Consider the following 27,947-nt stretch of genomic DNA (forward strand, 5'->3'; position numbering starts at 1 on the left):
TTTGCCAAGTCTCAGTGAGTCACCAGTAGGTGTTTAAGGCAAGGAGATGTCCCTGAGGTACTCGGGACTCATCAGCACAGAGACTGGAGGAAAGAGTGCCGGGGGCATTGTCCAAGTGGGAAAAAAATCACAGCTGCCATTTTCTGCAGACAAGAGCTGTCTGGGCCTGGGGATATCTCCGCCCCACCATCTCCCTTTGGCAACACCAGCCTTCCCTGGGGACTGATCCTGCCAGAGGAGAGAGCCAAGCTGAGTGGGAGTCCACAGCACCTTAGGCAGGATACAAACTGCCATGGGCAGAAGCACACCTTCTGAGGATGGTTGTCCTCTCTACTGCTATGAGGCTTACACAAAAACACTTTTACAGACTATATATCGAATGTGAGTAAGTTTAGGAGTGCAAGCCGGTTCAGATGGCTAAAGGTCCAGTGATGTTCCTGAACAGGCATTTGTTACTGGCAACACTGGAGTCACTGCAGAAAAGACTCCAGTCTTAGGAAGCAGCCCTATAACCAAAATGGGGTTAACACATTGTCCTGCACATCCCCCAACCGCTTCTTCCTGGGTTCAAAATGCCAGACTTAGTCATTCGCATCTTCCCAGACATAAATATACTTTTTGCACTGGACTTCAGGGTGTTCCCCGCTGCAGGGTCTGCTATACTAGCCATCCGTGCTCTGCTAGTCACTAAACTTGATGTTTGATAGGTAAGTTGGAAAAATGAGAGAACTTCTTCCTCCTGAAGAAAGATCAACATTCAGTTTTCTAAGACCTATATGGATTAAAATCTTTCTGGATCCTCATATACGTCTGATACTTGAATGAAAAATTCTGGAGGTACTGAATGTTGTGGAAGGTCCTTTTCATGCTGTTGCATCAATACAATTAGCTACCTGCCTTGTGGATGTAGGTAACATCTATCTTTTACTGTAGCATAATATTTGGAAAACATTCTTAAATTAAAGGCTGATTTTCCACTGAAAATCAAAAAGCAGGAACATACACATTCATCCAAAGAGTTATTTTCATATATGCATAGTCAAAGGCAGATGAAATTCTGCAAGCAGTTTTTTCATTTGCTTTTCATTCAAATTGGAAAATCTGGAAAATGTAGTGTGTCCTAGTCAGAAGAACCCTCTATTGCAATTCGAATTGAAAATAATTTGTAGGTGTTAATTATGATCCTCAGTACCAATCAGTTGAGAACATTGGGGCTTTTAGCAATTTTATTATACTGGCTGCAACAACTTAAGATTCATTTCACTCCTGCTCAGCTATCCAACATGTTAGGCATGCCTAGACCAGTCATCCCACCTCCTCCTTCAAGAAAAACAGAGCTATGAGCAATTCCAGAGATCGGTTCGTCTCACCTACCTTAAATACCTCTCTTAGCATGGGATGCATTATATCCTGGGGCAGCTCAGTTTTCTCACGCTTGTCTTTTCTCTAAGCCAGCTTGGCTCTTAGCTTATGATGTCAATCAGTTGTATATTTACATCAAATCAGATTAAATGCCTTTGTTACCATACACTAGCATTAAAAGACAACTTCAGAAATGCACAAGTGAAAGTAAAAACAAGCAAGAATTTCTGTATTAAGTAGAAAAATGTGCCAACAGATGAAAAATATGGCATAAAAGTTATGACAGTTGCTTCATTTTGAATGGCGTTTCCAAAAGTACTTAAAGTTATCTCATAAAAATGTAACTTGAACACATGTTATGGCAATATATACAAATACAGATATAGACACCCTCGTATGAGATACTAGGTATTTAGCTGCTGAAGCCACAGCTCTGATCTACCTGCCTCTCTCCACTGTGGAGAGGCTCTAGAGGCAGCTCCTACGACACCGTGATTGATGGCGCAGTATTTCAAGGCAGACCAAAATCAATGCAGGTTACCTTAAAACATTACATGGCAAGCTGCTGCAGCCTGGGACGCGATTGACAGGGCTGGGGACAGGCATCAAGCGTCTCTGCTCCTCGGGCACAGCCAGAGGCCATGGTGTCCCCAGGAAGGTGCTGCCCATCAGCAGCGTGTTGGTACTACTGCTTTGCAAAACCCACACCATCGTGACAAAAAACACCCCTACAACTTTGCAGCTGCCAGTCATATCAATCACTTCAGTGTATTTTGTCTTGTACCAAAAATGTCCACGCACAATGACGCAAAAAGGGCACAGTACCTCTGAAAAGCTCTACAGAGTGGATCTGGGAAGTATTTCACACGACATACACAATCCAGATTTTATCTGGCTGCAGGCACTTAATTTTAAAAATGAGATTCTGTCTCACCTGCTTTGACTCCTGTGTAGAAAAGAGATTGTCTGGAGTAAAAGAAATTGATCATGACATGGAATGTTTTGCTGATGTAGGGAAGGAAGAGGAGACCCTCTGGCTCCCACCCGATCGCCCCTCAAAAGGCACGGCAGGCTCCTGGGCTGGAACCCAGAACGTGGCACCAAAGAAAGTGTCAGCCACGCTGTGCCCATGCAGAGCTGGGAGCAGGCTTCAAAAATCAAAGCATGCCCCTCTGATAAAATTATGCCTTAGGCCACATAGCAGGCTAGATCAGGAGGTGTAAAGATAGGTCAGCATCTTTGGAGCCTTCGGACGCTGAACTGTTTCTCTTAAGAGGCGTTGTACCAAACCTCATCAGTATTTGCTACTCACATAAAATGTTCATTTCTGTTGCCTTTGGTGAAATTTCTGCCTGTACCCCAGAAAAGCAGCAAAACCAAATGAGAAAAACAGCAGCACCCACCTAAAAAAAGAAAGAAATGTTCTCACAGAGACCAATTGATAAAAAGGTGCAAAGGGCAAATTAAAAAAATAATAATAAAAAAAATTAAGGATCACTAAAGTTCTCCACAGAGGTAGTCTCATTGGCCTGACCACCTCAGGCCCTAAAAAAAAAAATTACATATAAATTTTATCCTTTGTTCTAGAGTACTTCTTTTATAAGTCTGAAGACAATAATTTTTTAAAAAGGCTTAAAAATAATTTGATGCTTTAAAAAATTTGTGAGGATATGCTTCACATCCAAGTGTAATAGAAGACCTTAATACTGACTTTTATAACACAGTGGAAACCCAGTTACAATACTCTGTGTTGTGATTGTGTGCACTAAAGAAAATAAACCTAAAATCAGGATCCCTATGCATTTTCAAAAAAAATAGGTTTTTATTTTGCAGTTAATTATTTTTTCTTCCTAAAATATACAACCTCACAATCAATGAGTGACAGGATTTCCCTTGGGACAAATTAACCTCTTACACGAGATAAACCTAGTAAACTGTGGTCATTGAATCAGACTTCAGAAACATTTCTAAAGTCCATGATGGGAAAATAAAGCACCATACAGTCATATTTACAGAGCCCATTTATTTCTACAGGTTAACGCTGGCCTACATTTAAGCTTTCAAGTCATGTGGCACAATAGGAGTGAATACGTGGAAGAAATGACACCGAAAACCTGGCATCCACACTATCGATGTTCAGGTGGTTTTGCTTTGGGTTAGCGCTCGTGGGATCCCATGCACTCAGCAACCATCAGCGGACGAGTCCGTTAGGTGTGCTGCTGGAGGGCATCAGGCAGTTTATTTTTATCAGACAGAAATGCAGTTTGCGTGCCCTGAAGATGCTCCATGATGACACAGACCAAACCCCGGAGAACTAGGATGGCAGCAGATGGCTTCAAAAGCAGGATCCTGACCCAAATGTCAATACTAATTAAACACGTGCACTGCCAACACAAAAATCTCTCTCAAAACATTTGCCTAAAAAAGTTTTGAATAACACTTTAAGTTACTGTAAAGAGAAAACATTTAAAGAAAAAAAAGCGTTTCCAAAGTGTTTTCTGTATCTTAAATTACTACTCTTCTACATAATCATTTACTCTCATTTCCCTACTTCTATGAAATTCCACCATAGAAATACAAGAAAGAAAAACATGTACAAATTCAAGACATTTTACTGTACACCCTTAAAACAGTAGTTGTTCTGGATATATACAATAACATATACAATACACAGTCTCCCTTTACTGTAGTGGTCTGGCTACTAGTTGTGCTTTTCTCCCAATTTAGGAAGCTTAATGTTACTTAGTTCCATAAAAGTTTTCATGAAACATATGACTTGCTGATAGCAAACAGCTAAAAAGTAGTGCATTCAATATTTAAGCATTATATTCTTATCATAGTGATAACAAACCTTAATCTTAAGGTTGAGTAGTCTTCAACTAACAATATAAAACTGAATTTCTAAGGATTAAAAAATTTCTTTATCTACAACTATCTTTCAAAAAAAGGGCAAAACTTCAGCTCACATTGGAGCCAAATCTCAGCTCAAACGTCATTCTCAGGATGCATTTCATTTGATTTTATCAGTTTTGCTGGCCTTTCCCTGTTTCTGCCGAGATAAAACTGGGAAGACAACACTGGCATAGCACCGGTTCCTTGGTGTTTCAAAGCACAGTCAATTGATGAGTGTGCTTGAATGAAAAGCCCACAGATTAGGTGCATATCCTACTCAAATCAACAAATCTGTTGTAGCTTGCCTTACACCTTACAAAAAAGCATTGCTCTTATTGCCATGTCATACATATACAGTATTCCCACCAGTGACTATTCTTTATTTCTCCAACTATTTATTTCACCAACAATAATTTAAAACTTTAAAATCAAGTTTGGCTGACTGAAAACTGCAGGTCCATATGCTTCCAGATAGAAAATACTCATACAGCAACGTAGGCTGCATTCAAATGTTTTGACTCATACGATTACTCATCTGCTGTATTGTCAATACATATGTACACAGAGACACTGGTAAAAACAGTGATCATTTCCAGACTGGTAGAAACTTTAACATGTATGAAATTACTGTCTCCAGGCTAAAATCTTCCTGCCCCACTGGCAGAATGATTAATTCTGGGAAGATGGTCCTATTGGCTAGAGTATAACAACTCTGGAATGAAGAAACCTTGAAAATGCCACCACAAAGGTGTAGAAACCGCTGTGCTTCTGCATCAGTCAGTGTGCTGGTGCTCCCAGCAAGCCCGAAGAAGTCGAATCAGGCTGCCAGACGGCGTGACGGGATGAACATTAGTAAGTGAAACTCAGCAGCTTTATCTCACCCTTTGGTGAGAGTTGGGTTCTTCAGAGACAACAAACAGGATACATTCGTCACCATATACCTGACTATTACTTACACATTGCTTAAGCCTATTTTCAGTGACAATGCAACCAAAATCCTAGTTTGACGAACCTACGGTTTGTTAAAATATGACACTGTAATAAAAGAAAGAGATGAGCACTCTCATCGGATAAGTTCTTGCTTTCTACATATAAACCAACCACATTAAAAAAATGTTGCAACATTCTAAAATACAGTTCTGGTAACCGACTCGCTCGGTATCCATCTCATCTGTAACTTGCTCCTCCAGTTTGCAGAACGTTGGGTAGGGGGACAGATCTCCCTTCCCTCTTCCTCAGGTTGAAATGAAACACCAAGCCAAAAGCCCAAAAGCCGTATATGAAGATCATGATTTCTGGTCTTCCTCTGATGGGACAACTTCCAAGAGGATTTGCAGTGTTACAGTTACCTTGTCTGCAAAGATAAAAGCATACACATGGGAAATTTTTGTGGGGATGGAGAAGGCAGAAGCAGCCAGGAAAATTGTCTTAGCTGCTCTGCAGCCTACTTACACATACAGTGTACAGTGGTTATATATACCAGGTGCCAATATCATTTAAATATCTGATTCAAATTTTTCTTTTTTTAATGTTTTCATTGCCTCTGATCTGAGGCTATGCATATACACTAATAATGGAAGAGTACGGAGGTATAAACTTCTTCACTGCAGAGTTGCATGCATTTAAAGGCTATCTTAAAGCCTAATCACTCTGCACGAGTGCTTAGTTTTAACAAAGTTGTAAAGTTGAAATAAAAAGAGTGATCAAACAAGTTCAGCTGTGCCAAGATCTGCCTAAGCAAAAAAGAAAAAATAATGCAAAATGAAGGAAAACAATGATCACAAAGCTTCATAGGTCTAAGAATGTCACACACCCAAAGCAACCTGACGCCGTCTTTTTGTCACTCTGGAATTCTATTTCTGTCTGGTGTTTTTAGCGGTTTTGTTTTGAGGGTGCAGATTCGTAAATGGCAGTTAATTTACATACAGAACAGTAAAATGGCATTCTTTTACCACTCCTTTCATTTGCCATACTTTTTTAGTAACTCATTTTAAACAAGCAGGAGTTGTTGTAAGAGAAAGTTCTGACTGTCCTTGTCTAGCGGGACATGTCAGCATTTACACCAGCGTGAAGTGAGGCGAGTAAAACAGCTCAACTCACAGAAGATATGACCCAAAACCACTTTGTTCCTCTCCTGTGTAAGGCAGACTCTACCATCTTTTGCTCATCTCTCTGGAGGTCACCAGTTCAGTGCAAAGCCAGGTTGCCCTTGGACTATAAACTGATGGGGTCAGAGAGGCCGAGAGTCGACAAAACTGCATTTTCCTCCCATCTCAGTCCTTTACCTGCACTGGGGACTTCAGAGCCGGGCTGAGCATGGCCAGGGTGAATGGCAGGAGGAAAGCCAGCAGCAGGAAGCCTGCAGGGCTTCGCCCCTGCCATCCCACCCCTTCCAGGCTTGAGGCTGAGCAAAGGAAGGAAGAGCAAAATGGACTTTCTGTCAAGCTGAGCTATGGTGTAACAGCTCGTGGAAAAGGGCATGGCAGCAGAGGGAAATCCTGGGCATCTCGAGAGCTGGCTCTGACTTTGATATCCTGTTTGACAAACTGGGCAGAGCTACCTGCAGCAAGACCTTGTCCTCGCTGTGGCAGGAGGCACCTGCCACAGTTTTGCCCTGTGCTGGGATGGAGCTGTGGAGGAGCAATCAGACAATTATGGAGCACTGTGGTGCTTGCTTGGTTTTTTGATTGCATTAGACTCAGGAAAAGATGGCATAAGGAGTAGTTTCCCCCCCAAAAATGTTCCAATCTGTCTCCAGTCATTATCTCTGTATTGTATGCTTTGAGCAGTGCCTAAGTTACAGGACCAATTTCACATTTGTAACAAGGCAACTTAAAGTACTATGACAGTAAAGACAACTTCCCCCCCAAATTTTAACCCTGATTTTCCCCTTCAAGAGCAGAATTCACTGTAAATGGGTCCCAGGGGACAACCTCTATAAGAAACCTAGACCTGGTATCTACATAAGCACCACGTAAAGCTTGGGTGAGGGAAGAACGCAGTAATTTACTGCATATGTATAAGACTGGATATGAAATCTGCAACAGCACAGTGCCAAGATGATTTCCTGCGGATCCCAACATCATAAACTCGACAAAGAGAAGGAAACTGAGCATATAACACTATGTCCTGAGTGAGCAAGTGTCATCCTCTGGTTATTGTAAATAACCCTGAAAGAGACATTTTGCTATAATCTCAGATCTCTTTTCCAGCATGGGCTCAGGCTGTGAAGAAAGCTGGGTTCATCTTTTAAACTCCCCACCGTTCAACCCACTGTAAATTAACAGGTGTTTGAAATGTGAGTCTAGGGTTGGGTTTTCAACTGAGGAAGTCCAAACAGAAGCATTCTTGTGCTGGTGCTGCATCCTTTTACACACTGATCTGCTTTTGTAGGATTTGCTAGGCTTGACTTCTCTCATTTTCACATTAGTTCTACAAAACGCAAGAAAGCAGAGGTTAAATGAAGCCTGTACTAGCTGAAAATTATTTGTCCCAGCACATCTGGCGCTACAGCAAAATTTCTTTGGAAGAATAGAGAACAAAATGTTATTCTCGCTGCAGAATACCACCAGACCCTATGAAAAACGCTGACTGTGAAGCTACCTTTTATTCAGTATGGTAATTTGGGAAGGAGAACGGGCAATGTAAATGCCATTAAGGACAGTCAAAACACACAGAACAAAGACATTCAGCCTCTGAGAGGACTTCTTGGGTCATCCATTCGAGGGCTCTGCTACTGTAACCAGCCTGAAACCCCTTGCGTAAATATACTCATCTTCAGGCTGGGTCTTATCCCACTACTCATTCTGGCAGTTCAACATCCCTCTCTTCTGAGGGAATATTCTGAATATTTAGTCTAATCTTACATGGGGCGGGTCTGTACCCATGTGTTTTTGCACCGTCGCTTCAAGAGCACATGTTCCACACAGGGTTTGTGAGCAGCAGTCACCTCTCATCTCCAAAGTACATCTGGGTTGTTGAACAAGTCAAGTTCCCCAACAAGGTGACTTTGCGAATGGGTGAAGAGAGCCCACCCCTGCCCCCCCTCAGCCCGCTCACGCGCTGAGCGGTGCAGATGAAGCAGCCTGAGAACAGCCTGGTTAGCAGGGTGCTGCGTTCAGACTAGCAGGCTCTGCCTGCCCCTGTCGTACTAACCAAAATGCTTCGTCGAAGTCTGAGGAGACCGTACCTACCACATTCGCTTTGTCTAGAAAAATCAGTTATATTCTCAGAGAAAGTTACCCAGCTAATCTGCAAAAATCTTCCTCCTAAATGACAATGCCATTTTTTCACTTTGTCCCTTACCTCATGTCTGGAATTAGTCTTTCATGCCTATGTACCCCTAATGTATATTGTTTCAAGGTTAGAATATCAAGCTTGCAGCTGCCCAAAGACTTTTCTATATCTCACAGAGGTACCTTAAGTGAATTTATCCTCATCCAATGCCTGTGAAAAATGCTCTCAGGCTATACAACGGAGCTCCCCGCAACACTCACAAAATAATGCCAGTTTAATGACTCCACACAGGAGGTTTATCGTTTCTTCCGAGTCAAAGAAAAAAACCCCAATCTTTTTATTTAACAAGTAAATCTCCACTCTGCTCCACCCCAAAACTGTCAGCATCAGTTTTCTGTCATTACTGTTGTTATTCTGAGAATAATAATTGCAAAGCAAACAAGCTGTTTCACCCACTGACGGGCATTTGCTGATTTGGCCCCTGAGCCAGCGCACCATGTCCATCCATAGGTATTACACAGGCACCAAGCTTGCTTTCTAGGGGAAGTTTGTGTTATCTGAAAAGCTAGAAGATTCACCTTCATTGTCACAGCTGGCAGAAAAAGCGTCACATCTACCCAGTCTACCTTAAAGAGAATATTTTTTCTCTCACCCATGTAATGTAGTTCAACACTGGCATCCTGTGGCCAGAGATTCAAGTAACTGTATTCCAAAACCTCTGAGACTTCACAGAAAATGCTGAAAATCTCCTGAGTTTGATAAGGGAAAATTTCCTAGTCCCTAAATGTCAAGGCTGAGAAATTATAAACAGATGAAAGCCCATCTATTTAACAGAATGTCCTTTTGCATACAACTGTTTTCATTTTCCCGGGAGCTTTCTACTCATTCCCAGGACATTGCAAGTCATTTATAACTTTTTGGATATAAAATTAAGCAGACCAGAGTGTGCCAGCCTTAAACTAACATCTTTTTCTGTAAATACTTTCTGCCCTACTGTTACGGACTTCCCAGCATGAATTGAGAGGAAAATTCATAGATCCTACAACAGATAGGGTATATCTACATAACCTATATTTATATAGAGAAAATACGTCAGAAAGGTTACAGTATAATAACATATATATAAACCCCCCATTCTTCTATTGTGGGCTAATCCTTTTGAATCATCCCTTAAGTCTGAAGCACAGAAGACAATATGCATTTTTGATTCAGAACCTATACAAATAAACTAATTTTAGTTAAAATCTTTCATGGGTTGAGTTTTTCTTTTGCAGCAGAAGAGATTTTCTTTCCATTTTGCTTAATAAATTATCCATCATGCATCGAACATTTTGCCTATGTTCTTGTTTCATGTTTTGAAAATTACCTCCATTTGGGAAAATTATCATGCTGAGTAACAAAAAAAAAAAAAAGAACAATGGGGAGCTGTAATAAATGATACTGACTTCTCTCTAATTGAAATGCTCCAAATGCTTCTGCAAGACATCAGAACTTCCACAGATGCTTTCAAAAATTTTCAGAAATGCTATTGAAATGATTCTCGGTGTATTTCAGGTGTGAAATACTACAGCCAAGTCACACAGAAGTCATTTTCCATGAAGCACGGACACAATTTCCACAGAGGTTTGTCAGGCATGGTATATTTTGCCATCATTTTGTCGGGAGCCACCGCTAAGGACAATATTCCTATGCCAAGCCTGCCTGAGCCTGTCCCATTCCAAATACTGCTCAGTAGTCCACAGACACATGGTCTCAGCAGGAAGCACCAAGCCCATCCTATCATTACAAGTCCGATGTTTAAGTTTCCAAACCGATTCCCCTAGGAGAGTAACACCGTCTCTATTAGCATAGGCCAACAGCCAGCGCAGGGAGATGGGTGATTTAAAAGGAATCAGATGGTTGTAGGGGAGGGAGGGGAGAAGGCGACTGGGGGAGAGGCATCCAGTCATTTAAAGTCAATCACCAGCTGAAGAATAGGCTTGCTGTACATCTCCTTAGTTAGCGGACATTGATTGTAACCGGCAAAGCAACGCTATAGCATGTGCCGAGCAGAACCTTGCATTGTCAACCCCCGCTCGCAGCAGCTGAGAGGATTGATTGGAAGGATTTCACAATACGGGGAGCCCTGAAGAAATTCCCAGAGTCAGCAGAAAGGACAGAAGCCTCACCAGCACTTACCTAGAAGTTTTCTGAACCATTTTGGCTTCTTGTCCCATACAATAAAGAGGTAGTAGGCAGGAACTCCCGTCAGGGTTATTACAAACCCGATCCCAGTATTCACTGGATCAGAGTAAAGTGACAGTGCAACCATGAAGAGGCAGGTGAAGGAAAACAGCGCTGGAATAAAGAGAGGCACCTGAAACATAACCACACAGAGAACCATTACTTTACATTGACCTTGTTATTGAATGACTATGGCATTTAATGTTCCATGAAATGTAAATTGGATAAAACCCAGCAGTACAGGATAGTTCTGGAGAAATATGGGTACCTAGAACATGCACACAAAATGTCAGGGACTGCAGAAACCAATCTAGGCAGAATGCTGTGCAGTGAGTACTATAGAAGTCCTTTAATTATACACTAAAACACTGTGATGGTTTTTGTCCTTTAAAACATAAGGGCTGTAACTAAGTTACATCGCAAAAGCCCTTTCCCTAATCCCCCAGCAGATAAGCAAGCAGCTCTAACTGCAGTAAAGATTTCCTCTTTGATAATTACCTATTAGAAAACATTTTAAAACACAACCAGGAGTTCAAGTCACCTTTTAAAACTATTAAGAACATATTGATTTTTTTCCTAAGGTAAAAATCAAAATCTAGCAGGAAGAGAGCAAATTAAACACCAATTTGACTAGTAATAAAGATACTTGATAGCATTATGCAACTGCAGCTACTGAAAAAGCACTTTCTGACTGTATGACTGATAGCATTATCAATGTCACTGTTGAAAGTACAAAAAATAGCAATATCAAATTAATTCTCTCAATTTCCAAGAACGCTACAATCGCTATGTTAGCACCTCTCTGAAGGAAATGCCTACAGGCATGGCTTGTGAGATGTTCGGTGTAACGGAGAATTGGAGAATTCCCTGGAGATTATTCTCTTCCTTTCATTCCTTGAAGCATTACTGTTCCTCTTTTGTGCACTGTCAAAGCCTTTTTTTTTAATCAAAGCAAAATAGGTTGTGCTGTTGACCTTCTTACTTAGAGATATACCTACAAGAATGCAACAGCACACATTCTTAGCTTTTCACAAAATAGGCTTCTTGGCGATATATAAATAAGGATAGATTCCTCCAATTTTTTCATGATGGACGTTATCTTTCCAAATACACAATGCGACAACTTATTTTGTAAGATGTTATTTAAAATAAGCAGGAAGAATGGCAGAAACAAGGTCAAAGTCGCTACTGTCCAATGGGCCAGACTATTAGCATTTTCTTCCCGGGTTCACAATAACTTTGTCTGCAAATCCATTGCGAGTCATAAATTCACAACTTATTTGCATATCAAATTGGCAATGAAATAAATGTTTAATATTAATGCTTATGCTTGACATGAATGCTGGTGGCAAAATTATTCAGGCTTTTATCAAAGGAGACGTTAGAGGACTGGCTGAAAATCAGGTGGGCACAGGTAACCCCAATATTTGTAGTTCGAACCCTACGTGACTACACGGGACTAGAGGCATTTTCACACAACTTGCATCACGTTGCCTCAATGCAACAGACTGGCAAAACCCAGCAAACGCCATTGCTTTGGCACAGCAGCTTCAGCCCCCCCGCCCCCAGGCACCGGGGAATAGGCAAGAACTGTCATTCAGGAGGGAACACAGAACTTGCAGGAAAACACTCAGAGACCTTTCAGTGCAAAAGGCTATTTTCTATTAACTGTTTTTTCTCAAAAAAGAGGTTGGCTTTCGACAGAAGAAAATGCTGCTTTACTGTCTGACTGTACAATGGATAAGAGGGAGAAGGATTCACGTAAAACAGTAGAGAGCGGAGGTTACCTTGAACGGACGAGGCATATCAGGACGTTTATATCTGAGATAAATCAACCCAGCAACTACTAGTCCAATAAAAAGCCACCTGGCAAAACTGAGGAAATTCAGGAGGCTGTAGAGATCCCCGTTGAATAACATTATCATTGTGAGAGGATGCTGCAAAAGAAATACAGAGCAAAAAAAGGGTTTAGTGGCTTGATCTATTATTTTACAGCAGCGATGTCAAATTTTTCCACAGGGAGAAGCAGCACAGCCTTTTGCAGACACCAGAGAGCCACAGACTTCGGGACTGCCTTTGTCATACAATCAGGTGTGTGATCAATACCTAGCTGTCCCCTGAGATCACGTTTATCAATATACATCTGTCCCCAGTAGCCACATGCGATAATATATATCTGTCCCCTGTGACGCAGGCAAACACGCAGGCACACAGCCCACTGCATCACCAAACTGCTCGAGCATTGTGGGCACCGTTCTCACAGGACCTGACAAATATATTGGCCCACGGGGGTTTTCCTCACTCATCACTGATGCAAATGGTAAGAGCAGTTAAATTTTGGTCACATCTAATCATATGAAAGCGGAGGTTGCTAGGTGTCTTGTGGAAGGAAAAAGTCTTACAGTCCTCCCGGCTGCAACAAGGGGACTCGGTGAAGAGGGCATGGAAAGGGGTAGCGGCACACCACGGGATGCCAGCTGGGCACACTGGGGTGCCGCCAGCTTGTCTTTGCAGCATGCCTTTCAGGCTTGCAGGGTGTAGACTTATTGCACATCGGAAATGCAAACATTTCAAAGCAGAGAGAAGCATTTAGCTGTCACTCAGGCAGCTACTGAAGAGCAAGGAGAGGGGACGCCAGAATAAATACATTTCCTCATTAAAAGGTTGTTCTGAGGTACAAGGTTTCTGTGAGGCAGGCAAAAGCTTATGTACAAACGAGAGCGTTGTGCCTTGGGTTAGATGATCAGTGTAGACTGAAGGGTAATGCCTGGACAAAAGCAGAATATTTGTAGCTTGGATCAACTCCGCAGGGTAGTCTGCACTTGCCATGTGAGACACCCTACGCCCACAATGACACAGTCCTTGCATTTGGGAATGAAGGAATGAATCAAATGCATTATAGCCTTTGCTGTTCAGCAAGAGGGAAGATCCTGGCAGCAATGGCCTCTCTAGGTTTACAATAAAGCAACAGGTGAAATCAACTGCAGATGCAGTAAAACACCGGGCTAAATCTTTACATAAGGAAAACTAACTTGTATGAGTTATCTAGATTCACAGCCTCTCTCTCCTTTTTTTTTTTCCTTTGTTTTCTTTCTTTTTTTTTTTGTTTTGTTTTGTTGTTTGTTTTTTTTTTCCTCTTTTGAGCAGCGAAGACAGCATGGATTTGAACCAGAAGGATCAGTATTTCAAATGTGGGTCTCTGGCTTCCAACCTCCGATGACTTACAAAGTGGCTCTTCCCACACAGATGTTAAGCAAACTCCTTCTCTGTAAAGGTCAAAGGAAATTTTTTTTCGCCACTGAATTGTATTTTGAGCAAGATCTCTTCTATATAGACTCAGCCCCTAAAAGTTTAAAATCCCAGTTGTAAGCATGACAATGCAAGAAAGGGCCATGGACAGTGAAGGAGAACTACCAAGAGGGAAAAAAAAGTAGGGTTACAATCAGATTGCATGATTTCTTGGACTTCCTACACACACATCTATGAAATGCCAAGATATAAATACATAAAGAGATTTCTTAAATCCTAAAAATATGTTTTTATTTAACAGGCCTCAAACACTGAACATGCTCATTTTTGCAGTTGATCGTCAAGAGCTCTTTCCTTTTTTACAGTGTGCAGACTTTGGCAGGAGAAATAAAATAGGAAAATGTTAAAATGCAGGCTATTGATGCAGAATATATCCTGCAACTACTCCATTTCAAATAAGGCAAGAAAAAAAATTACAGTCTCTGAAGGAAAGCCATCTTCATATGAGAATCTGACTTTTTCAAAGGAAATCAATGTACTGGTGTAACAGGACCAGATGCAATAGCAGAAAACGTCTTTCAGAAAAAATATAATATGTTAATACATTTTGTGCATTTCAGTCCGCAGAAAACCATCAATGCAGTTTACCCAGAAGGTATGAGTACTACACCTGAAGAAATAAAATGCAAAGTAAATGCTTATGTAAAATGAATTCCATTAACTTTTTACTATAAACACATCGCCTAATTTTCAAAATTTGGAAGGCTAAAAATTCAACATTTCAGCTGGCACTTCAGAAGCAAGCTTTTAGGCATCTATGGCAAAAAAAACCCTGATTTAAATTCCAGTACAAGCATCCATTTTTACTAGCGCAGACTCACAGATGCACACGCATCCTCTGCTGTGGCTAGAACTCCCCACAAATGCAGAGGTCTGTCAAGGTACATAATAGTCATCGGTGCCGAAAGATGGGCTGAACACCCATGAATGATATGAAGACTGCAAGTGAAGTGAAAATCTTCCTGGCACTATGCAAACCGAGGTTTGAGGTCACTATTTTGACATTTTGTCCTAACATCTTACCATGCAAATTAGCCTGCAATGGAAACACATGGCCAACATTTAGCTCTGCTGCTATTTTAAAAGGCAGTAATAGGATTTCCACTATAGTACTGGTGGTTTTCCTTAGACAATTCACAGGCTATTGCCCAGGCACACGTTCTCTCATTTTTTAATCACCACTACACTGCACTGCCGAGGGTTCCCCTTCCATTATCTTAGTGTATAATTGTTTGCATTTTTCACTATAAGGTGGTATAATGAGCCTTTAGGGTGCTCCCAGATGCTGGTGTTTAGCTGCACTTTCAGTTAAATGAATCCCTTTTTTGCTTGTTTGTTTAACTGGAATTTGTTTCTCTGAAAGGGAACTAGCTCATCGCTAGCAGGTCCTTAGAAATAAAGGGCAATAAGACATGAATTAGGTTGCAGCAATAGGCAGTCAAGTGCTACCAACAAGATAGCAAGGAGATGATAGAATAAGAACAACTCCCAAATCTCATTCCTCTCTTTGCTGTCCTCTGCCCTGCCCAAAGCCCACGTACACATTAATAAATGGGACTCAAGCAGTGCCCAAATTCTGTTCGAATCCTCCAGAGCAAGCCTGTAATATGAATTCTTTTGCAGGAACATTTGTTTGTATGATTTACCAAAACAATGACAGCTGGCAGAGGAGTGTGCTTGCGGACATGAATCATGGAGAGAATTTCCGGAAGGTGACCCTCGCGGGATGCAACGAAGAACATCCTGGTGGGAAATAAATGTGGACAGACTTTAAATGTGCTCATTACTGTGACTAGGCAAAGCGGCTCATGAAAGTCACAGAGCCCAGCTGCACTTCTTAGGCTTGTTTGAGGGATTCTGAATGAAAAGACTGGCAGGAGAAGCCCATACACAGAAATCAAAGTCATCTCTGAAGGTGTCCTCTCCTTACCTTACACGATGATCAGTGCTTGGATTTAGTTAATATTTTCCCTCCTTCACATGAAACAAAGCAGCCATTAATTAAGGGCTATGCTCAGAGGGATCCCTTTCCAAACCATTCAGAGGGTTTTAACAATAAGGTACAAAACTCAACAGGAACAAAGTGAGAAAAAGCCTCGTGCCTGGTAAACATTTGGTTTTCATTTCCTGCTGAAGGAACAAATCCTACCCTCCCTTCTCCTTGCTTCCTTACTTTCAGTGCATATCCCATGCCCATCACCCCCAGTAATATTAGCAGCGCTCACCTGGAGACTGCAAAAATGCCGCCATTCATAGAGCCAAAGCAGGAGAGAGCAACAAATACTGGTACAGCTAAAGAAAAGTTTCCCATTAGTCGTTCGGCAAAGGTCTGTTAGAGGACAGAGAAACATACAGTGATTTTTCATAAAATGTGAAAGTCATTTTGCTCTATTAACAAATTATTAAGTAAGGTAAGTTTTATTTCATTTAAACCCCTTGTCTGCGTCCCTCACTGAAAGTTGTGCTATGCATTTGTTACCTCTTCTTTTGTGACACCAATGGTACTGCAGATGAGCTCTCCCACCCTTACTCCTGACTGCGTGTGGAAGACTGCCAGTTGAGGCAATGCCGAAGAGGTCGAATCAGGCCCTGATTTATGTCCATTTAGACCATTATGACACCAAAAAAGAAGACCCAGTCTGAATGGATCTGGGTTTGATCTGTACACCCCTTTTTTTTTTTTTTTTTTCTACAGCCTTCATTTTACTTAGCTGATGCTACCCAGTGGTGTAGTCCATCCACTCACACTATATTGTTCTAGGTTACCAGAAGAGCCTTAACTGGAGTTTGGGGCACCACAGGAGACATGCACACTGTTCTTCAGGTTTGCAAAATGTTTTGTTTCTAAATCTCACATGAGCTACAGAATTTGGTCATTTTTTAAGTGCCGTGTCAATTGAAATAGCCATAGGCAGTGACACTACTGGAAAGTAAACGAAAAATTTTATTTCCTCGTTGTGAGTCAGATACCACCAATATAAAAATCAGTGTCATCACCACAATTCAGCAAGAACAATCAAAGCAGTACTTCCAAGCAAGGTTGCCTTGCAACTCCTTCCCAAATGAACTCCAGTATTCAGAGCCACCCCCTTCCTAAATTCTTGGGACGCATGTTGTGCACAGACAGTGTTACCGCTTCTTGCTACAAACAGAATCGTTCAGAGCTCCCCCTTCCACCCTTATCTGTGTTCCCTGCTTCCCAGGAGCTCAGCCTACAATTTAGCACAGAATTTTTCAAGCATGTACTTGGCTATAAAATTTAAGTCCTATTGACTTTGTTATATCAGGTAAATAAATACACTCTAACATTACATTACAAATGCTATCGATGGCCTTAAGTGCAATCCCACTCATCACTCAAAAATCAGATTAATTTCACGGGGATGCTAGTATGTGGTGTAAAAGAGGAGCCATAGAAAAGCCTGACTGGATGTGTCCTCCCAATTTTTTCCCCCTGGAAATAAGAATATATCAACAAACACAACTGCAGCAGGGATACAGCTTTGTGGTTTTTCTTCTGTAACTTACCACTGCTACAGCTTTTGAAAGCAGCAATTCCCCAGCACTGATTGTAGTGAAATAAGCCACGTTTGTTAACACATAGCCAACTGTGACGATAATCATTGAAATGCATATTGCGAGGGGTATGTTTCTGAAATACACAAGGTAGCTCATTATTTTGCAATCTGGTTGCTATTCCCTGAACATGAAACAAATAACATGAGAAGAAGCCACTAATGATGGTGAATGCACATTTGGTGATCCCGAAATATCATAATTAGAAACTACCAGTAAAAAATAACACATTGAAACAAAACCATCTAGACAAAATAAATAGGTTTATAATGGAGAGGTGAGAAACCATTTGAAGGAGGAATCCTTTGGGGATGCCAAGAGGTTGTGGTCCCTGTGCTTCCCACACAGGACTTGTGGCCCATTTGAGCTGCCTACCCACACTGACTTTCAAGCTGAGCCCAACAAGTAGGCAGCAGGCATCAGTGCTTGAACCAGCAATAAGGCAGGTGACAGAGGCAGGTGATCCAGCTCTCTATCAGGAGAGCAATCACAGTGACATCTCCAACACACCTACTGGCACTTGATGACTGCCCACCTGGAGGCTGTTCGACACCTTCCCCTGGATGCCAAAATATGTAGCATGTGATATTCTGCCCTTTCCTCCTCTGTGCAATTCTTCCCTCGCACACCGCACCATATCCCAATTATCTCTCTTGCTATTCAGGGATACATCAGGGCAGGGTATGACACAGAAATAGGAACAGCACAAATTTGTACCGTTAGCACAGCACAAATAGCACTGAACAGTACAAAACCCCTGACAGCTAAAAGACAGCTATAACACACAAATAAACAACAACACCGAACTTTTGTATAGCATGTCCTCCCAGGCAGCAGAGCAGAAAAGCAGAACTACTTCTATTTTAAAGAAGAGGAACAGAGGCACAGTGAATTAGTCGGAAGCCACGCTGCAGGCAAATGTTCTAGTTAGAAAACCCCCTAGATGTTTCAAGCATTATTCTAGTCTCTTTCCACTTGATATCATTCTTGATATCACTGATATCTGCATAACACCAAGAAGAGACTCAGATCTGAAAGGAATATTTGGTCCTTTAATTCCAAGGCTGAGAGTTACAGTTGGGAAGACATGGTACATGCACTCCCTCTGAGGAGAGCTGGGAGCTCCTGCTTCACCACCAGTTCCTTCCAGCGGTCTAAACTGAGATTGCTTTTGAAAAGATGGAAGGGTTGCCATATTTAGAGAACTCTGTTGTGAAGATCACATCATCAGGTGGGAGAGAGGCAGAATGAGGAATTCTGGTTTTCCAGAAGGGACCACAAGCATAGTCCTAAAGGACTATTGCAAAAAAAAAAAAAGGAAAAGGTGTTTTGAAAGCCAAGACAAAGAACCATTATTATCTGATATTTCTCTCAAACACAAACAGCTGGGACAGAATTTAAGGATCCTCTTCACTACCAGTCCTTATTTCTCAAATAAATCCTTGACATCAGTACGCCTGTATTGAGCTGAAAACAAGCGCTAAACTGATACTTAATGAATAAATAAATAAAGTGGAACGGTATCACTGTTGCGTATCTTGCCCACCTTAGTAGCCATGATGTCAAATATTATCATTAACTCAGACACACAGGCAGGTAGGTGAGAAGATCATGCTGTATTGCAGCACCAACTCTGGGTAGGCTTGACAACACTGCATTAACCCACTACCACCTCACGCACACAGCCTCAGGTCAAAAAGCTGGAAGGAGGGAAGCCGGTCATCTTATAGGATGTGCTTGGTGATGGAGAAGGCAACGGTAAGGACCGTTGAGCAAATAGCACAAAACAGAAGTGCTGTATTGCTGAAAAAAACCTCAAAGGTACTGACTCAAGAAATACTGAAGAACTGTATGTTGATATGTCTGTGCAAAAAATGGTTTTGTAGGTCAGTTGCCAGATATTTTGCATCCGGTTTGGCTAATGTTCTTACCTGACCTGGGTGTAAATTGAATTCAATCCACCTAGCATCTGATTCAAGGTACAGATACATGGTTTCAAAGCCTCTCAGAACAGATATTTTAATTATATCTCCTAGGTCATAGCTGAATGCTTCAACCACCAAGCTATTGGATAAATCAGCACTTACTCCAACCTTAAAAAAAATATTTTCAGCCAAAGATAGCAAATTCATACTGTTTTCACAAACACCATTTGAACGACTGAAACCACACTCTTAAACTTAACAAACTGCCTTTGTTCATTCTAACTCTTACCAAATATCTGCTTGCTGTATTCACTTCTAATTTAAATCCAAATCTAAAACAAAATGGTAGTTCAAAACTAAGGGGAACAAAAAAAAACAAAAACCCAACCAACCAAACATACAAATCATGCTTCCAAACATGACCCTTTTCTTTTCTTAGCACTGCGGGTCCTTCCTTGTTACACTGAAGAGCACTAACCCCCTCCAACAGTAATACCAAGAACAACAACAACAACAAAAAAAAAAAAAAAAAACAAACTCAGGAGAAGAATAAAACCCCAAACCCAAGCCAGAACTAGTCAGCAAGCACTATTCATTAAAAAGCCTGCAGATTATAACTCATGCCTGGAGCAGCACAAGGGATGCTGTGACTTCTAAGCTCCCGAGTGCCAGCCTTCTGAGCGAAGCCAGCGCGGAGGTTGGACCTCCGTTTGCCTGCCGGCAGGAGCAACCCTTCAGAGGGCTGCTGCGCGCTCGCACACGGCCCCTCCGAGGGCTGCTTATTAGCTGCTGCATTCAGTGACAGATTTAGACAAAAATGAAAGGCCGGTTTCAAGATTTCAGGGATGAGTAATACAGTATGGTTCATTTCTCACTGACACCTCGGTTCAGATTTACACTCAGTCCTGGAATCACCTGAAAGCACAGACAGACAGGTACGAACCATATGTAAAACCCTAAGTGAGAGCTTTAATCGCGTCTTTTCTATCCATCCAATTTAAGAGGCAGCTCCTGATTTGCAACAGGAACCCATTATCAAACTCTCTGCTACGAACTACAGTCATTGCACTGGAATAAAAGCCGTAATACCATTACCAATAAAGATCACCTCCTTTCCTTGGAGGATCACTGTACCAATTTTCTTGTAATTTAGATATTCTCCTAGACTTCCAAATCTTCTCTCCAAATCAGGAAAAATCACACCTGAGCTCTGTTCTCCATTAAATTGCCTCTGTCGATGCAGATATCACCTTTTCCCTTCTGCATCCCACAAATCAAACGCAACACAGGGTGCTAGCACAGCAGTAAGACATTTCTGATATATTGCAAATTCACAGCTGCCCCACAGCTGGCGGGGGACATTCCGGAGAACAGAGTTACTCTGTGCAATTGGTACCTTTCTAGGTCTCTCAAGTTTTAGCCAAGAGAGTGTGCTGATTCACTTTTTAGGAAAGCCTGCTGGAAAGGGTATTGAAAACATTTGAGAAGTTAATAAATTCTATTGCCCTTCCCAGCACACTTGTAATGCAGTGTGACCCTTTAAAGTCAGCTGGTCACAGAAGACCCCTTTTATGAACTGTAACCAATTATAATCCAAACCAGTGAAGTCAAACACCAGAAAGCAAGCAAGTAATTAGGCACAGCAGCAGCTCTTTTCTTCCCTTGCTAGGTGATACAAAGCAAGCAGGTTTTTAAATGCAGGCTGTCGCCCGATTCCTCGCCCTGTTATGCCAGCATCTTGCTGCTGTCTCTCTGCACGTGTCAGAGGTACAGAACCAATGCATCAAAATGGAGAAGGGATTCCTTTAATGCTCGCTGCAGCAGTAACAGCCATGGAGCATGCGGTGGGGTAAATGACAGCATGGCTTCATAGCTAGTCTTTCCTCTTTTTCATTTCTCCCCTGGAAAATCACAATCAAAAGAAGATGAGAAGAAGTCACGTAATTTAATAGTGTCTGAGCTGCAAGCCCACAAAGAGCAGCTCCAGTCTGGAATATAAAGCTGGAACATATTGGGAAGGATTGAAGGGGGAGAAGCTGTGATCTGCTGAGGAGAAACTTTGCTACAATAAACGAGACAATACTAGCTCATTGCCAAAGTCAGTCATTGCTGAGACACATATAAGTATTTACAAATATGTGTATTTGAAAGGTGCTGTGATGGTTCCCATCCCTTTTGCCTCTCTGTTTTTATTCTGTGTTTTATTCTGTCCTGGGGGGTGGCCTGCTCTTAAATTTTGCATCCTCTTCTCCTAACAGATGGGTGATACTGTAATTTTTTCACACGTTGACTTGGCGAGAACCATTTGATCCCTTCAGTGCAACGGGCTGTCTTGTAGGCTGCTTTCTGCATGAAAAACAGACATCACAGATAAGCAAGTTTATATCAAAACATACTGCTTTGCTCTTCAGGGTTGGGGACTGCCACAGCTCACCTGGGAACAGCAAGAGATATAGGTCAGGCTCCGGAACACAGCACTTAGTAAGCCAAGCCTATATGTCATCAGGTCTTGCACCAAAGTCCTGGGAATATTAAATTCCCAGAACTCTCCCGCTGCTTTCTGTATTGGATTTGGTTATTTTTTCCAATGTCAGGTTATTGGGATAAATTTTGCACTTGTGACTTCTTCTGCCAAGCTTTGGCCCTATGGACAGTGCAATGGATGATTAGGTATTTTTTAAGGGTGCCAAAATCTGGAAACAGTTCATTTGGAAAATTGCTTAACAGATTGCAAATGGTGAATGTTATCATCACACAAGCGAACTTTTGAAAAGGATCTTGAAATGCCCGTGGTGGTAAGTTTTCAACTAAAGAAATACAGCATATACAGGTTCATGCACATGAAAACTAAGCAAATCCTTGCCTGGAAACCGTGTGAAGGAATTCGGACTTTTCCTCTCTCCTTTCTTTTTTTTTTTAGTTTTATTTATTTATTTAAATGTAGCAGGGAGTTCCATAGCACACTAAAGGCATGGTTCATCCCACCTAACCTTACCAGTTAATGAACTGATTTGTTTTGTTTCCCGGCTGTGTCCCACTGGAGCAGCTTTTTCCAGGACAGCCAACTCAGACCGAACATTGCAAAACCTGGCTTTAAAACAGAAGCAAGGAAATTATTTTGGCATGGCCTCTAAACAGCAAAGGCCATGGCGACAGTGTCTTTCGTACTTGTGAACTCAGCAGACTCAGTGGGGCATATTTGACTGTGCTTGTTGTTTCACAGAAAGAACAGCCTGCAAATGGTCACAGCCTTTAGTGTTTGCTGTTTGTCATTATAAAAGTTATCATTAAACTGGGATATGAGCTGTAGACTCTGGGAAGGTTCCTCAGCTGATTTACTGTTGTTGTTCCTCTTATGCCCAGGTTCTCTCTCTGGCTTTCTTTCTCTTCTCCCCCACCCCCACTCCCATATTCAGTCTACTCTGTGTTTTTCCTCTCAAAAATATTTGCAGGAGGTACAGCAGTACCAGTGCAGATTATCAGATCTATGATTCTGCAACACCAAAGGTCACATCCAACACCCAGTGGATATCCTGATTAACTGAACCCCATGGTCTAGCTCCGGGGCTCTTTACAGGCTCTAGAAGGAGAAAAATTTCTCTGAAGCCATATACAGTATAGCTTGGCAATGCATTTCAGCCCTGTACAGCCACAGGGTGGACTAGCTGTACTGCTAATGCTGAATTTCTCTGGGATGGCAGACTCCTCATTGACTCTTTCTGGGAAGCCCAAGGTAATTGTGCTTTTTGTGTCAGCTGTTGTGGTTCTCCATCATAATTGCTTTGTCTATAGGGCAGAAGGGGGAAGTCCTGGTTTTGAAGAGCAGCTAGGGATGGGTAAATGTTAAAACACAGATACTCAATTCAATTTTAATCAACATTCAGATGTTTAGAAGCTACACTAATTGTCTCTCATCTGATTTTTTTTTTTTTTTTTACATTTTTTGATTACATTGTTAATATTTTCCTGATTCAGGTTTCCTCAGATTTATTTTTTTTTCTTTTTGATACTGATTTTCTTCAAAGTTCTGAGAGAAAAGATGAATATCGCAAAAGACTTTCCTGGAAGCAGCTTCCGCTTCTACCTGAGGAACAGCCTGCTTGAATATCACCTTGGCAGTAATACACAAGACATTTCCAAACCACTATATAGGTTTGGCACTAATGTCAGCACCTCAAGGTCTACTCAGAAAAACAGCTGATTTGAAAAGGATTTTTCTTGATTTTGAGATCTGTTGAGGTTTCACTCTGAGATGAAATGCAAAAGGAAAGCATTGCCCTGCAGTAACCAGTAGCCATTTCAACGCAAGTTGAAGTCCTGAGCCTACTTCAAGCAAATAAAGCGTTGCAGTCTCCTGTATCTGAGCACACACAATACTATGGTTTTTAAGCCATTGGCCATTCTTAGGTCTTCACCAGATGGACAAGATTTCTGTCTTCGTTCTAAGATATATTTTTTTCCTAAGAAACTTCATACTGAAATGGTCAAGTTTCCCATCAGAAGTTTCAACTTCAATGAATCAAAATCTTAAAGTGGAAAATATCTTTTTCTCAGATTTCCTGACTTGCTCTAGTCCAAAACTCTCTCCTTCTAGGCAAACCCTCCCAGCTGAAGTCCCAAACAGAAGCAGATCCGTTAACAGCCCTTGAGAGACTGAGGATAATTATTATGCTTACAAGGTCATTTGCTTTATTCTAATAGCGATTCAAACCTGGCTGCAGCCACATCATGCACTGATTCAGGCTGGCAAGCCAAACCTTCACCAGAGTGCCATTTTCACTTATGGCATGGCCCGAGCCCTAACTCAACAAGCCAATGCCTTTTATGAAACAGCTTTCTCTGAAAGGCAGAAGGGATTCCTCTGAAACTTGGACTGCTGGCTAGAGAGCCCTCTCATGTTCAAGCAGGATCCTCAATCTTTTTGCATGGAGTAGATAACATCCCTGGCACTCCCAAAGAGAACTAAGCCAACAGAGCAGATATGAAAGGTGACACAAAAGACGTTCAAGGTTACAACACTCATTGTTAGCCACACCGTCTTTGCTTAGTCATGCACATTTCTCATACAGCAAGCGCATTAAATACTGTTAGCAGCCAGAAAGCAAGCACAGAGCTGAAACAATATGAAATGCAAGTAACATAGGGGCTTAATTTTTAAAAAAATCTCTTTAAAAAACAAAATGGAACACAGATTTGAAACATACAATATATATCATCCCCTGTGACTTCTCAGTCAACTCTTGGATAAACCATTTCCACATGTCCATCAAGTGCCAGTATTCAACATCTTCACTTTACCTCATCTGCAAACTTCCTGTACAAAGCTTATGACCATCTCCAAAAGATATATGAATAATCAAACCTGGTTTTTATTTTGCACTGTAACAAGACCCTGAGCCACACCACTCCCGAGGACTTAAATGTCCCAAGGACCTAAGCTGGCTTTTCTTTCCCATTGTTAATGGTCAGGCCCAGGCACCCCTGCACTGAGCTAGGCTTGCCCTGGGGGCTCAGGTCTGCTTGTTATCAGAGAGTTTGGGGGGTTAACTAGGGAACGGTCAGGTGTCTGGAAATGTGGGCAGCAGCTGAGCAGGATCTCTAGAAAACAATCTGCATTAAGCATTTCAGAACCTGAAACAACAGTGAAGAGGCTCAGATGAAAATGTTCATTTATCTAGGGCATTGCAATATAGGTGGTTTAGGCTGGACCTGTAATTAAAAAGGTGTCTGCCACCCTCTTTCACAAAAGCTTGCCTTTTAAAAAGCAGTCTAGTCTAAATTCAAAGGATTCAAATACAAATGTATTGTCACACCAGGTTTTGATTAATGACTTCCATGCTTCTACCTAACATCAGCGTTTTGACATCCTTCCTTTATTTCATTTGTGGGAAACTTTCATCTACTCTAAGACATTTGTGACCTATTCCACCAGAGATGCAAAACCTCAGGTTTTATTTTTATTGCCTAGCTCCAGCTCAACCAGGAGATGAAGGAAGCACCTCTGCTCTTTCACAAGCTCCAGCATTTTATTTTCTTCTGAGGCCTATTTGCTGGAAGTGCTTACAGCACTGCCAGTAGCGTAGATTATTGTGAGAAGCAATAGTAAATCACAGTGCTTGCTTAGAGGCAAGGAAGCCATAACCGCAAAACTGACATGGGGTTGTAAAAACAAAACACCTGCCTGCACCAAGCTCATGTATGGAAATGAAGAGGAGTGGGGGCAGAGGCGCACTTCAAAGCACTTCCTCCAAGCTGCCTTATCCAGCACAGGATCGCAGATCTAACCTCCTCTTAACTGCGCCATAGGGACACACACCTCACTGCCAAACTTCAAATAAATGGAAGAAGAAGGGTGTGATGTAACTGCGTGTTAAAAGTAACTTTATTTGTTGCAGGAGGTTCTCCTGGAAATTTTAAATTACTAATTCCCTGAGCACCTGATTTATGAACAAGGTCTACTTTCCTCTGGCAGAATCACTGTTTTGTAGGAAAGACAGAGTCTCCTGAAGTTCCCTGCAGAGTTATGACCCAGCAGGGCTGCCATCCTGCATGGCCGCTTTCCCGTGAAGCACAAAGGCAGCCATTGGCAGAGCACTGGCAATAGTTGGGGAGGGGGGGTGAATATTTAGCAGTATAAACAAGGGGAATCTGAGGCAGGAAAGGAGCAGACTGGGCCTCACAGCTGAGAAACCTAAGCCAGCAGCTACCACATAACAATAACATCATGGCCAGGCAAAGAGATGATGGTAGTTACAAAAGGAACCCCACTAAAACCCCCTCTGCCTGTCACAGCATCCTTCCCACATTCCCGCCGGTACCCCAGGATTTGCAGCAGCAGGGCTGGGGTGGAAGCAGAGCCCTGCCTTGATCCATAGGTGTTTCTATTGCCTGTGCTGAGGACACATGTTTCTGATTTATGGCATGGCAAATGGCAGTGCGACACTTTGAGTAATGCAAAGGAGCAGGCTGGTGAGGCTGCTATCATTCCCAAAATGAGCCACTCAAGTTCAGAGCCTGGGAACAAGCAGCCTGAATGCAAAATGCCTTGCTCAGCTCCAGCGGAGGGTACGGGAGGGAACGCCGCCCCCTCGGCCCCGCAGCTGAACTTTTTAAGAAGCATCGCTGGTAGCATATTAATGACTCCTTGTGGTAACAAGGGAAGACAAATTCTTAGGTGCATAGGGGGATGGAGGGAGCAGCCACGTGTCTCTGTGTGTGTGTGTGCATAAAAGGAGTCAGGTTTTTCATACTTGTTAAATTCCTTGACATTTAATTTTGAGCTGGAGAGTTTCTACAATGCCAAGGATCATAAAGGAACAATTTGCTGCTGTATGTTACCATTGATATTTCAGCATGAATGAAAATTGCACCATTCGGTGATGAAAAGAGCAGCTACTTGTAACAAGGAGCACCATGGAAACTAAAATATCATTTACCAAGAAAGGCTTTTCTTCTGAAGGAATTCAAGATGAGAAAAATGGTAACTGTGGGTGCCTTGAAAAATTAGCATTTTAAAAGATATAAAAGGGTTTAAATGAAATTAAAAGGAGATGTCTTAACAATACTGCACTGCCATGAAGGCGGCTGTCTGGCAGATAAATAGTTTTCTCTGCAGAAAGCGAGGAAATGAGGCTCTTTCTAAGGACAGCCTAGCAGACTGACTACAGATGTGGGACAGCCCTTATAGCACACTGAAATAACCCTGTAAGAAATTACTAAGTTCTGGCACAGAAGAGGAATCCAGAAAACTCCAAGTGTGAGCTGAAATATGCCTTTGTAGCATGCAGTAACTGGAGGCACTTGAGTGGAGTTCAAATGGGAATATCAACTTTTTCATTTTATTACCTTCAGTGCTTTGAGAAAGGAAGAATCAGTAAGCTGAAATCCTCTCTCACTAAAACTTCATAATACTTCAACGACAATCACATGCATAGAAGAACATATCCTTTTCTTTTTTTCTTTTTTTTGAGGCTGACTCACCTTTGCAGTTGCACACCGTTCAGTGTACCTTCTGCCAATGAAGCACTACCTTTCCATGCTAAAATCTTAAAATGAAAGTGGTCATGGAAGTTTATACAGAACTTACTGCACTGTCTCTTATTCTGACTCAAAATCAACCTATTAAAACCCATGCACTTATGCCATCAAAAAGCCCTACATCCTGGCACTCCACAGCACACTGTCCACCACCAGCCTCCCTGACATCTGCACCTGAAAATAAACCTAGCGAAAACACCAGCTCTGTGCAACAGGACAGAGTTATCTGCTGGTTTAGCAAAAGTGCTTGCAAGGCTTGTTTCAGTAACCAAAAGAAGCACAAAGTAGATGGCAGGATTTGGGCCACTCTGGGGGAAATTATTGCTTAGGAGCAGAGAAGATATGTAATTCATTACTGTCCAGGGCAGTTCATCTACAACAGCATCC

General features: G+C 41.8%; 1 protein-coding gene across 2 annotated transcripts in view; it reads right to left on the reverse strand.

Annotated features, from left to right (window-relative positions):
- Positions 1–3,365: 3,365 nt before the first annotated feature.
- Positions 3,366–27,947, reverse strand: part of SLC7A11 (solute carrier family 7 member 11) — a 242,637-nt gene continuing 218,055 nt past the window's right edge. For both annotated transcript variants that reach the window (XM_055719310.1, XM_005439178.3), the window contains 6 exons: positions 17,551–17,674; positions 16,248–16,351; positions 15,669–15,765; positions 12,501–12,650; positions 10,669–10,846; positions 3,366–5,608 (listed from right to left, as the gene is read on the reverse strand). In XM_055719310.1, the coding sequence (XP_055575285.1) occupies positions 5,541–5,608; positions 10,669–10,846; positions 12,501–12,650; positions 15,669–15,765; positions 16,248–16,351; positions 17,551–17,674 (721 nt within the window). In that variant the 3' untranslated portion in view covers positions 3,366–5,540. The remainder of the gene's footprint in view (positions 5,609–10,668; positions 10,847–12,500; positions 12,651–15,668; positions 15,766–16,247; positions 16,352–17,550; positions 17,675–27,947) is intronic.

This window comes from Falco cherrug, chromosome 1 (genome assembly GCF_023634085.1).
Source record: "Falco cherrug isolate bFalChe1 chromosome 1, bFalChe1.pri, whole genome shotgun sequence".
In the NCBI taxonomy this organism is placed as follows: domain Eukaryota; kingdom Metazoa; phylum Chordata; class Aves; order Falconiformes; family Falconidae; genus Falco; species Falco cherrug.